Source organism: Euleptes europaea, chromosome 4, assembly GCF_029931775.1.
Source record: "Euleptes europaea isolate rEulEur1 chromosome 4, rEulEur1.hap1, whole genome shotgun sequence".
Classification (NCBI taxonomy): Eukaryota; Metazoa; Chordata; class Lepidosauria; order Squamata; family Sphaerodactylidae; genus Euleptes; species Euleptes europaea.
In genome coordinates, this window is record NC_079315.1 from 71,755,600 (window position 1) to 71,767,679 (window position 12,080).

A 12,080-nucleotide genomic window follows, 5' to 3' on the forward strand; every position below is an offset into this window, starting at 1 on the left:
TGTGCCAAACAATTATTTTTCATGATTTAAAAATGTGTTAAAACATCACCACATGTTTTAAAAAGTCATTCAGGGCACTTCACTACAAACCTAATATTTTGTCTTATGACCACCAAAGTAATTTTTATTTACCAAGCCTCATTCAAACTGCAGTATTAAAAACAGCAACACCAGAGTTAATGCATACTCTTTGCTTCCCTGGTTAACTACTCATTTTCTCTTTTGGTTCAGTTCTGTTTCCTGTTTTGAAGGAAAATTCTTGTAAGACAACCACTGAAATGCAAAGTGGTAAGAAGATAAGAAATAACTATCTAGTAGTGTATTAGGATCTTAGCGGTGAAGATCATTATTTGCACACATCTTTGTCTCATTGCTGTACCTAAGTAAAAAAATTCAGGTGTTATAAAATGAATTATGAACTGTTTGTTGTTCATCCTTTTTGCAGACTTTTCAACTATCATAGGTTGCAGTTGGATGAGTAAAGATCCTTTACACCTTTTTTTGGGGAGGGGGTGCAGATGCCTGAGTCTGCCCTCCTTCTGTCTCAACTGGCAAACCTGTACTGATCAAATCCACACTGACAGACATCTCTCCCCTTTACCTCTGGTCATGGAAGCATTTGTTGCCATCCCCTAAAGTTTTCTGCACGCTCTTCTACAGCAATAGTTATTCTGTTGAATAGCTTTTCCTGGAACAGTTTTACAATTGCAGGCTGACAATTATCAACTATATAAACAGCTGCACAGTTTTATAGTCATGACTAATTACAGTTGTATCTTAAAAAGCTGCACCTATTTTCTCTGATTGTGTAATAAACAAACTTAACATTGTTGTCTTTATATACTACCAGATGCTGAAATGGTAGAAGTTCAAGAGATGTTTTGTTTATCATCAAAACACTGTATAGAAATGGTTATCAATAGAGTAAGGCATTCTTAACACCATTTTCTGGAGCACATAAATTTCACCACCATCTGAATAAACCTTTGTCTTGAATTAGTGGAATGTTTTTGCATATACATCTCTTAAGATATCAGTTGTAAACAGTTTGCAAATTATCACTGGTAAATATGTAAAAATGTTTCATATGCGGTTTTAAAAAACATTTGGTGGCTCTTATGCCCATCAAACTAGAGGCTGATCATGAGTTTCAAAGGAAGCATATTGTGATCTCTACGAAATGCTTATTTTTTGTAAGCTATAATCGTTCATTTCAGCTAGCAATAAACACTCTACATGACATATATGTGTTGATCATAAGGAGTGTAACACACTCCCCCTTCTCAATTTCATTCGTTGGTGTTACTGTAAATATCACTTTATCCATGGCATGCCAACAAAAGACTGTTTACTATTTTTCAGAAGCAGTCACATGCATTGATTAAGGTCACCAGCTGGTACATTTTGCACCTCATAACAAATCCACCAGAGGGGCCATGCTTCTAATTCTTTCTTGCTGAATGGTAACTTGGCTGGGGCTTGAAATTACAGATTAAAATACACCAAGGCCTAAGACTCTTCTTCTGATGCTTCTGGTGGAAGGCCCACGTTCTGAGATTCAGGGAGGTCCGTTGCTTCTATTTTTTCTTCCATTTTTTCCTCCAGATCGCATTCTTGACTTGGAGATTCGTTTTGGCTGGGCTTATTGCTGTCATGGCTGCCATGACAGCTTGCGCTTCCCAGACGAGTTGATGCAACAACAGCTTTCACTGCAGCCTGATAAAGAAACACAAGTGGTTAGATTCCTTGGCAATAACTGTCATGGTGTAAAGGGCCTTAGGGCTTGCATGTGTGCGCGTACACACACATATTCACAGTTTCATGGCATTTACCCTGGGGTACTTGTAATCTGCCCCTACATGGTGTATTCTCACTTTTATTGCTAGTGAACTACTACTGCCTGGTGCTCTATCGAGGCTTTTGCATCTGCCCAAACTGATCAAATCCATGTGGTCTATGAAAGCAGGCTGTGTGCTAAAAGCTGCCTCCATTGGGATTCAGCCCATTTCTGTGAAAAGAAGGCAATAAGAAGCTGCCTAGGTCAGGTATGTCTTCATGTGTGCAAGCATTTTCCACCACTTTAAATATTTCTCAGATATCCCCCTCCCCCACTTTGCATTATTTTCTATTGCCCCCCATCTATTTGTCAGCAAACAGCAAATCTGAAACGACTGCGCTTTCCATCCATGACCCAGAAAGAGGCTCCACCATGAAAAGGGAGGTGAAAAGCCTGTACTTATGACTGAAATGCACTTATCCAACCTTCTTCATTTCTTCTGAGACTTTTCTTGCCCTCCCTTTTACTCCACCTTTAAAAAGAGCACTTTAGCTAGATAAACATTGCAATTTGCATTATCCCTGACATGCAATTCATGTGATCTAATAGAAAATAAAAATAAATGGCATACCTGCGGAGTGATGTATGCCCAATTTTGCATCAGTCCAATAAATGCCAAAGACCACTAACGTTATTTTGGAAACAAATTTGCTTGATTCTGTTTTACTTAGTGTATTTAAACTGAATTCAGAAAATGGAAGAGGCCTTCTGTAAGCATTGATTTATAGTTACAGCATCTTCCATTAGTGAAATATAGCAGCTGGCCGGTGGTATAGGAACTAGGAGTAAATCATGATATATGCACAGGTATATGTAAATAATATTGCATGTGAAGACAATTTTTATATCAATGTATATATTGCAATCAGATTATTCGTATTCAGTAAAAAAATATTAAGATGAGATAAGAAGAAGAATTGGTTTTTATATGCCGACTTTCTCTACCACTTAAGGCAGAATCAAACCAGCTTACAATCGCCTTCCCTTCCCCTCCCCACAACAGACACCCTGTGAGGTAGGTGGGGCTGAGAGAGAGTGACTTGCCCAAGGTTACCCAGCTGGCTTTGTGTGTAGGAGTGGGGAAACAAATCCAGTTCACCAGATTAGCCTCCTCTGCTCATGTGGAGGAGTGGGGAATCAAACCGGTTCTCCAGATCAAACTCCACCGCTCCAAACCACCGCTCTTAATCACTATACCACGCTGGCTCTCCAGCATTTAATATAAATGTATATTTGGCATGTATGTTGTTCATTCAAATGGCAAACAGTATATGTGAGAAATGAAAGCACTAAGATGTCTTCAGATTGGACATTTACTGACTTTAAAAAATGTATTCCTGATATATCTGTCTTTATTTTCAAATATCTTAATTATGCTGAGTTAAAACAACAGTAACAACATCATTCTACAAAATAAGTTTGTGAGGAATTAACTTTTGTGCACTGGGTTAATAAAGAGGGTTGCCAGATGGTGTCAACAAAAACACTGGACTTGATGTCACTTAACACACACCAAGGAGGGAAGAGTGCTCTTGGCATCACTGTTGGCTAGTAAGAATATCTTTACCATTAGAACAGCACAGAGGATACAGAATAGGGACAGTAGTTTAAAGTGCCATTTACCAATAGTTAAGTTATTATTCCAACAAGAAAGAAACATGGTAGGAGATCGAAGAAGCCCATGTTGATGAACAGAGAACTCCATGATGAGCTAAGAAGGAAAAAAGAAATGTTCAAGAAATGGAGGCAAGGACATACCTCTAAAGAAGAGTATCTGGGGGTTGCTAGGCACTGTAGGTCAGCCATCAGAGGGGCCAAAGCTCAGAGTGAGCTGAGGATGGCCAGGGAGGCTTGCTACAAGAAGAAAAGCTTCTTCAGATATGTGAGGAGCAAACGCAAGGGAAAAGAGGCAATAGGCCCACTGTTGGGTGAAAATGGAGAAACTCTGACAGAGAGAAAGGCTCAGTGTCTATTTTGCCAAAGTTTTCCCCCTGATGAAGAGAACAGGCTCATGTAGAGATGATAGTAGGCAAGGCACGGCATCTGAGCTGCCGGTCAACATGGACAGAGAAGTTGTTGAGAAGCACCTGGCTGCATTGGATGAGTACACATATCCTGGGCTAGATGGTATGCACCCGAGAGTGCTGAAAAAACTTTCTAGACATCTTGCAGAGCCTTTGTTCATCATCTTCCAGACCTCTTGGAGAATGAGAGATGTGCCACAGGACTGGAGGAGGGCAAATGTTATTCCAGTTTTCAAAAAAGGGAGGAGATATGACCCAGGAAACTACAGGCCAGTCAGTCTGACCTCTGTCCCAGGAAGATAATGGCACAGATTTTAAAGGGATCAGTCTGTGAGCATCTGAAGGACAACTTGGTGATCTGAGGAAGTCAGCACAAATTTGTCCCCAACAGGTCCTGCCAGACCAGCCTTGTTTCCTTCTTTGATTGAGTGACAAGCTTACTGGATCAAGGGAATGCTGTCGATGACATTTACCTGTATTTCAGTGCAGCTTTTGATAGGGTTCACCATGAAGTTCTGATGGGCAAACTGGAGGACTGTGAACTGGACTCTAGGATAGTTAGGTGGACAGGGAATTGGTTGAAGAGCTGCACCCAAAGAGTAGTCATCAATGGCATTTCATCTGAATGGAAGGGGGTGACCAGTGGGGTGTCACAGGGCTTGATTCTGGGCCCAGTACTTTTCAATATATTTTATAAATAATCTGGATAAGGAGGTGGAGGGACTACTCATTAAATTTGTAGATGACACCAAATTCGGGGGAACAGCAAACACACCAGAAGAGAGATAGAATTCAACAAGATTTGAGCACACTGGAAAAGTGGACGGATGTGAACAAGATGTAAGTTATCAAGGACAATTGCAAAGTTCTACATCTGGGTAACAAAACTGCAAAACACACATGCTGGATGGGGGATACACTTCTGGGTAGCAGTCTGTGTGAACAAGATATTAGGATACAGGTGGACCATAAGCTAAACATGAGCAACCAGTGTGATGCAGTGGCAAATAAGGCTAATGTGATCTTGGGGTGTATCAACAGAGGCATAACATCCAAATCACAAAATGTCATAGTCCCACTTTACACCGCATTGGTCAAGCTGCATCTGGAGCACTGTGTGCAGTTCTGGAGGCCTCACTTTAAAAAGATCGTAGACAGAATGGACCAGATGCAGAGGAGAGTGACGAAGATGATCAGGGGCCTGGAGACCAAGCCCTACAAGGAAAAGCTGGGGGACTTGGGAATATTCAGTGGGGAGAAAAGGAGGCTTAGGGGGGACATGATTGCTCACTTTAAGTATTTGAAGGGCTGTCACTTAGAGGAGGGCAGAGAGCTGTTTCTGTTGGCAGCAGAAAATAGGATTTTCAATAATGGGTTTAAATTACAGGCAGAAAGGTACTGTCTGGATATGAGGATTTTTTTTTTTACAATGAGAGTAGTTCAATAGTGGAATCAGCTGCCTAGGGAGGTGGTGAGCTCCCCCTCACTGGCAGTCTTCAGGCAGCTGCTGGAGAAACACTAGTCAGGGATGCTCTAGGCCGCTCCTTCAAGGGGTTGGACTAGATGGCCTGTATGGCCCCTTCCAACTCTATGATTCCATGATTCTATATCTGCTGCCAATAAATTTGGCTGCTTTGAAACAAGAGATCTGTCATATAGTCAGATATGAGATATACTTCTTTAGTAAATATGAGATTTCAGGACTTGGGTCTTGCTCCTGAGTAAGTGAATACAAGGTGCAAGAGGCTTATGCAAATTAGAAGACCGGCAACTAGAGGTTGTCAGTTGACTGAGAATTATATCTTAGTTTTGAGTAATAAAATTGAAAAAATAGAAAAAATATATACATTTAGGTAGTGCAGTAGACATGCAGTTGGCATATGGGTAAGCTCTAGCTATGTTGATATATATAACAGAACTTGTGATATTGCTAAAGTAAGGGAGTCTGAACCTATGTGTGTTTACTCAAAGTCCCACTGAGTTCCTGGGGTTTACTCCCGTGTAACTGTGCATAGAATTACAGCCTTAAATAGAAACAGGGAGAACCACAACCAGAACATTTATTGCATATGGCTGTTGGCTGTCACAAATAGCTAAAACATAGTAATACAGCAAGTAGTAGTACATACATACAGCTAAAACACAGTAATATAAATAAAACAAATCAGCGGTTAAAATATTATAACAGATACCAAAATGTACTAACTCACTGTTTTAAACTTAATAACTCCTTCAGAAACCTTACATTTTTTTTCTTTGCCGCTAGGGCAAACCAAGAAACCATACGTGTTACGTAATGGGGGAGACTATTTTACTGAAAGTCAGGAAAAAATTGTTATAGGGATTTGGGAGGAAGGGGCTTCATCCAGACATGTTTCCTAGAAGGGGAGCATGGAAGTTTTCTTGCTGATAACTTAAGCTTTAAATAGCAAATATAAATATAAATAGCAAATATAAATGAAGCAGCAGAAGTAAAGGAATGGAGGGATTGGGTTTCAATTCTGTAGAGAATGCTTAGTGGGCAAGAAGCAAAGTTCTGAAAGGAATTAACGTTTCCCAAGACTCAACATCTCATGACTGCACTGATTCTCCAACTAGTCAAGTTTTTATGCTCTGTAATGTGTGTTTGTGTAAAGTGCCGTCAAGTTGCAGCTGACTTATGGCGAAAACCTTTTGGGGTTTTCATGGCAAGAGACTAACAGGTGGTTTGCCAGTCCCTTCCTCTATATAGCAACCCTGGACTTCCTTGGTGGTCTCCCATCCAAATACTAACCAGGGCTGACCCTGCTTAGCTTCTGAGATCTGACGAGATCAGGCTGGCCTGGGCCATCCATGCTCTGTAATAACCCTCCCCAATTCTGTTCTTTGACTCATTTGAGTGATGCTTCTGCAGCCAGAGAGATAAGCTCTTCCATAAAATCTGTTAGCATTATTAAAAAGACTGTTAACTAGTTCAAAGCTCAGTAATGTTTGCAGCTGAATCATGACAGTAAAAGTGGGGACTTAACCCCCTGCAAGAAATTCCGACATTTCAAAAAATTGAAAAATGCAGTTTCTTAATGGACACATTCTGCTGGCCTAAAGGAGATGCTTTCTAGGCTTTTTGGAAGCACCTCTGGTACCAAAGAGGCAAGGCAAAGTTGATCACCTCTTTGTTTTGGGGAAGAGGTACTGTTTGAGGTCAGTTCATGGAAAGGTTCACTTCCTGCGCAGCCACAGGGAGAAGTTTCCAAATCCAACAACATAAGAAAGTCTGTGTCAACCACCGAGGGTGCAAAGCTGTGATAAGCCTGCCTTGATATGTTTCTTTCGGGAACAGCTCTATGTCAGACATTGAATATTACTGCCCAGGGCTCACATTTAATTTGACTCTAGTTAAAACACCTGAGATGGGGGAACCTTGCCCCCCTTTTTTGCAGTTTGATAGGTTTCCTGATTTCTACAGTTTTTATAAATGTACCTTAAGTTTACGCCGAGCATTGAATTCTTGCAGTTTCTTTTGGGCTGTATCCATATGGGCAAAATTAGCTGCCTTTCCTGTGACCCAGGGATGCTGCAAAGCTTGGAATGTACTGAGACGCTTCTTGGGATCAAGCACAATTAACTTCTTAACCTGCATAATAACAAAATACAATAAGAAGAACCACCTGAATAATAATAATAATAGTATGAACTAAGAAAAGTGATTTTATTCCTCAGAAATCTCATAGCCACCAGGCCAAGGATATGCGTGTGCAGCAATGAGCAATGTCTATGCAGCGGCACACTTTGCTTGGATCCAGCAATCCAAGTGGAATATGTTGACTGATGCAGAACTTTTCCTTCTTCTTCTCCCAGCAGTCGTTCCAGCCCTGGGAAGTTGGTAGGAAAGGTAGGAGGGGTGATTTTGCCCCCTTCCCCTTCTCTGTACAGCCCCTTAACCCACATGGTGTCTGTCCACATGGATCTATTAGTCCACATGACAGCATTTAGGTGGCAACAGATGGCTGACATTCAGTGCTGGCAACACCAGTCAGTTGCTTGAGAGAAATGTGGGAACTGAATTAAAACTCCCCCCCCCCCCACACACACACACAAAGATCAGTGTTATCAAAGGTAACAGTGCCAAACATCTCTTTGAGGCTATGAAAGGGATTCACCCTCCAGTTGCCAGATCTGTGCACGCAGCTTCTTTGAGTGCATCACCCCTGCCGGCTTGCAGCTGTAAATTTAGGTTCCATCATTTTGCTGGATAAGAACAGCTATTTGATTAACATCACACAGGAACACATATGAAGCTGCTGTTGGGCCATCAAGGCGAGTATTTTCTACTCAGACTGGCAGCACCTCTCCACAGTCTCAGAAAAAGGCCTACTGTCTGGTCCTTTCAAATGGAGATTCTGGGGATTGAACCTGGGACCTTCTGCATGCCAAGCAGGTGCTCTATCACTCAGCTACAGCCCCACCCCTGTAGATTCTATATCAATTTTGGTTTCAGAAAATGGAAATGGAAGAAGAAAGAATTCTTTAGGGGATCTCAAATTTCAGCGTAATAAATTGATCAAGTCAAGAAATAAGTAGTCAGTGCCTATTTTTATCCTAAACTCATATGCCACTGAAACCTGTAAGATTAAATTATATGCAATGTATCTAGGGCACCCAAACGAAGACAAATAAGACATTTTGTTGCATCTTAAAAATGCTTAGACTATAGTATAACAAAAAAAATCATTTTGAATTTCTAAGCACCTTTCATGCAATTATACTGAAGCTCTACTTAATAAAATGTCATTAGTCTAGCATCTCATGCCATGTACCTAGCATTTGTAACTGTATCTTTATTTAATGTAGTAATTGAATTCTGCAGATAACATCTGGCAAGAACTGTAGCTGTGCATGTTCATCTTCGCAGATCCCTATCTCTTGAATCCAATAAGAACGAGACAGTGCAACTAATGCTTTACTCTTGGTGGCCTACAAATGGATCACAATGAATGTCAATGATTTTGCCTTCCTCTGCAGAAAACAGAACACAGAAAGCTCTTATATGAAAGCAGAACTGTACTAAGGAATATCTTGGAACTTATTCATTTGAGATCTTGGAAGAAAAGTTCTCCAGCATTACAATAAAATAATTAATCTCTATATATGCAGCTTTTATGTCCTTTTAAAGACTAGCCTTACAGTGAGAGAAACAAAACTCTAATCCAGGCATTGTAAAAGAAAGACAGATTAAAGGTATGCTTCCAAAAATCTCTGAAAGTGTGTGGTTTTATTCTGAAAATTAGTGAATAACTGTATATACATGAAGCTGTCTTATACTGGGTCAGACCATTGGTCTATCAAGATCAGTATCGTCTAGTCAGACTGACAGTGGCTCTCCAGGGTCTCAGGTAGAGGCCTTTCCACATCACTTACTACCCAATCCTTTTAAGTGGAGACGAACCTTGGGTGTACAAAGCAAATCATCTACATCTGAGCCATAGCCACAACCCCTCAAGACTAAAGTATCAATTGAACTGCATAGTTTTTATTTAGGATTGCCAATTCCCACTTGGCAAATATCTGGAGATTTGGTGGTGGAGCTTGGGGAGGGCAGGGTTTGGAGAGGGGAGGGACCTCAGCCATAGAGCCCACTCTCCAAAGCAGCCATTTTCTCCAGGGGAACTTATCTCTGCTGTCTGGAGATCAGTTGTAATCCCAGGAGATCTCCAGCTGCCACCTGGAGGTTGGCAACACTATTTTTATTTTATTCAAGCGATATGGTTCTGCTGAGACAGACTCATGCTAGGATGATGTAGAGGTACAGATCATTGGTCCATTGACGTCAGAACTAGTTATTTAGTTTGGCTTATGAATAACTTGTCCCAAACCATCTCAAAAACCATTACACTGATGGCCAGTTGTTTGGTTAGAGTCCTAATTCCCATGATTCTCCTCCCTCAAAAAGGAAGCTGGAGGACTGTTGCTATTTGAACAGGGATCATATTAAACCAAAGGTGCTTTTCAGTATAGGCTACATTTAGAGTCTGCATTCTATAAATTTATAATAAGTGAATATGAAAAGATGCAAAATGTAAAGTGCATTGCTGATTCTTTTGAAATCAATGGTAAAATTACAAGAACGTACCAAATCCTTGGCATTTAGAGAGACATCATCCCACCAGGGGGAAACAAAATCGTATTCACAGTTTAGAATCCTCTTGAACATATACTGATCTCCTCTTTCATCATAGAAGGGCTCAAACCCACAGAGACTAGAAGGAAAGGAGACAGAAGTTTGATAAACAGCGAGGTAGCTTGAGTATAACAATAGCTGCGATGACATAAACAGGATTTTATGCCTGGGAAAGAAATAAAGAAATATGCAAGTACTAAATGTTAAATTGGTTGTAATTTTGGATGTAAAATAGTCCTTGTGAATATAAAAAAACAAAAAAAAACAACACAAAAAACCCCACCCCCCTCTATCTTCCATACCAAGAGCCAAACTACAGATTAAGGAATATTATGTAGTACAGCTGTGCTCATATTGCAGCCTTTCAGATCCCATCACTCACACATATAATAATTACCATATAATTAAATAGAAAACTAGCTCCAGGGGAAATGATTCTATCCTAGCTTTCTCTTTGATGTGGTCATTTTCTGTGTTTGGTTTTATGGGTGCTCTGGTCACACAAGGATGGATCCAGTGTTTCTGCAAATGGAACAGGTTCACAGAGGCTATTTTTATTTCCTTCCCCCCACCAGCCTTGTGCACCCCCAAAAGCTGCGGCTGAGGTGTGGAGACCCCCCCCCCAAAAAAACACAATATAACGTAGCACAAAGGGCTGCAGCAAGAAGGTGGACTCAGCAGGAATTGCTCTCTACTCACTCTTTCATGCCCTAACCCGGATGGCCCTAGCTAGCCCAATCTCATCACATCTCAGAAACTAATCTGGGACAGCCCTGGTTAGTATTTGGATAGGAGACCACCAAGGAATACCAGGGTGAGCAGAGAAAGGCAATGGCAAACCACCTCAGTTAGTCTTTTGCCTTGAAAGCCCCATAAAGGGTCGCCATAAGTCCCTTGTGATTTATGGCACTTTACACACACAGACACAAGTCTTTCACAAGTTGAGCTCAAAGTGATGTAAGCAAGGTCCACTTGCACAAGTGTGTGTATATGCATGTAGAGTAATTTCAAATTGTTTTTGCTACAGTCCTCTGTGTTGCAGGCATATTGTTCTGAAGGACTTTCTCCCTCTCGACTGTGGTTGTTCAGAGCGCTATTGGTGAAACAGAATAGCTCTGCTCTGTTCACAAAAACCATGCTTTTTCGACCCTGGCCCCAGCCTGGTGGAACAGTCTTCCTAGTAACATCAGGGCGCTGCAGGACCTTAATGAGTTTCTACAGGGCCTGTAAAACAGAACGATTCCACCAGGCCTACAACTGAGGGCAGCTGCAAGTTTAACATTGCTGCTGACCTCCCCATCTCCCCCCACCCACTTTGTAACTTTGTGGGGGGGGGGATTACACTGCCTGACCGGGTCTTCAGTGGCTGTTATCCTCCTATTATAAGAATATCATTTTGTTATTTTATTTATTTCTGCTTATATTATGATAGGATACTTTGATTTTAGCCCCAGAGCAGGGAATGAGGGTAGGATATACATGTAGAAGTAGTAGTAGTAGCAGTAGCAGTAGTAGTGATGATGATGATGTATTCAACACAGAGAATAAGGCCATAAGAGGCCACTAGAATAATAGGAATTTGCAGTGGGCATTAGGATTCTATATTTAAATTAGATTCTTTAGAATATTTTGGAAAATTTTAAACAATCTAGAAATTTGGAGATTAGAAAGCGTCTCATACTGGGCTGTAGGTGGAAGCCAAGTAGCATTAGAAATATTTTCCTATATCTATGTGTAGTGCAGCCGAAAATATCTATAAAGAATGCCATCTACTGGTTCATATGAAACAGGATGCAAAGGTTTAGCAATTGCATTAACTTGTTTCTCCAGTAATAAAGTTGGGTCCAGCATAACCCTAAGGTTCTCAACGGAGTCGGCAAAAGTCAGCTGAACCCCATCAAAAGTGAGGAACACAATGTCCTTCAAGATCCCGGCCTTCCCAACCAGCATTACCTGCCTTTTAAGGCTTTCGTTTCAATTTGTTCTCCTTTAGCCAATTTACCACAGCAGCCAGACGGTATTCAGGACCTCTCCCGTATCACCAGTGGATTTAGATAAGGAT

At 41.0% G+C, this 12,080-nt stretch overlaps 1 protein-coding gene across 2 annotated transcripts in view; it reads right to left on the minus strand.

Moving 5' to 3' along the window:
- Positions 1-1,507: 1,507 nt before the first annotated feature.
- CAMK4 (calcium/calmodulin dependent protein kinase IV) overlaps positions 1,508-12,080 on the minus strand; it is a 131,571-nt gene continuing 120,998 nt past the window's right edge. For both annotated transcript variants that reach the window (XM_056848511.1, XM_056848509.1), the window contains 3 exons: positions 9,971-10,097; positions 7,322-7,474; positions 1,508-1,716 (listed from right to left, as the gene is read on the minus strand). In XM_056848511.1, coding sequence (XP_056704489.1) covers positions 1,510-1,716; positions 7,322-7,474; positions 9,971-10,097 — 487 coding nt within the window. In that variant the 3' untranslated portion in view covers positions 1,508-1,509. The remainder of the gene's footprint in view (positions 1,717-7,321; positions 7,475-9,970; positions 10,098-12,080) is intronic.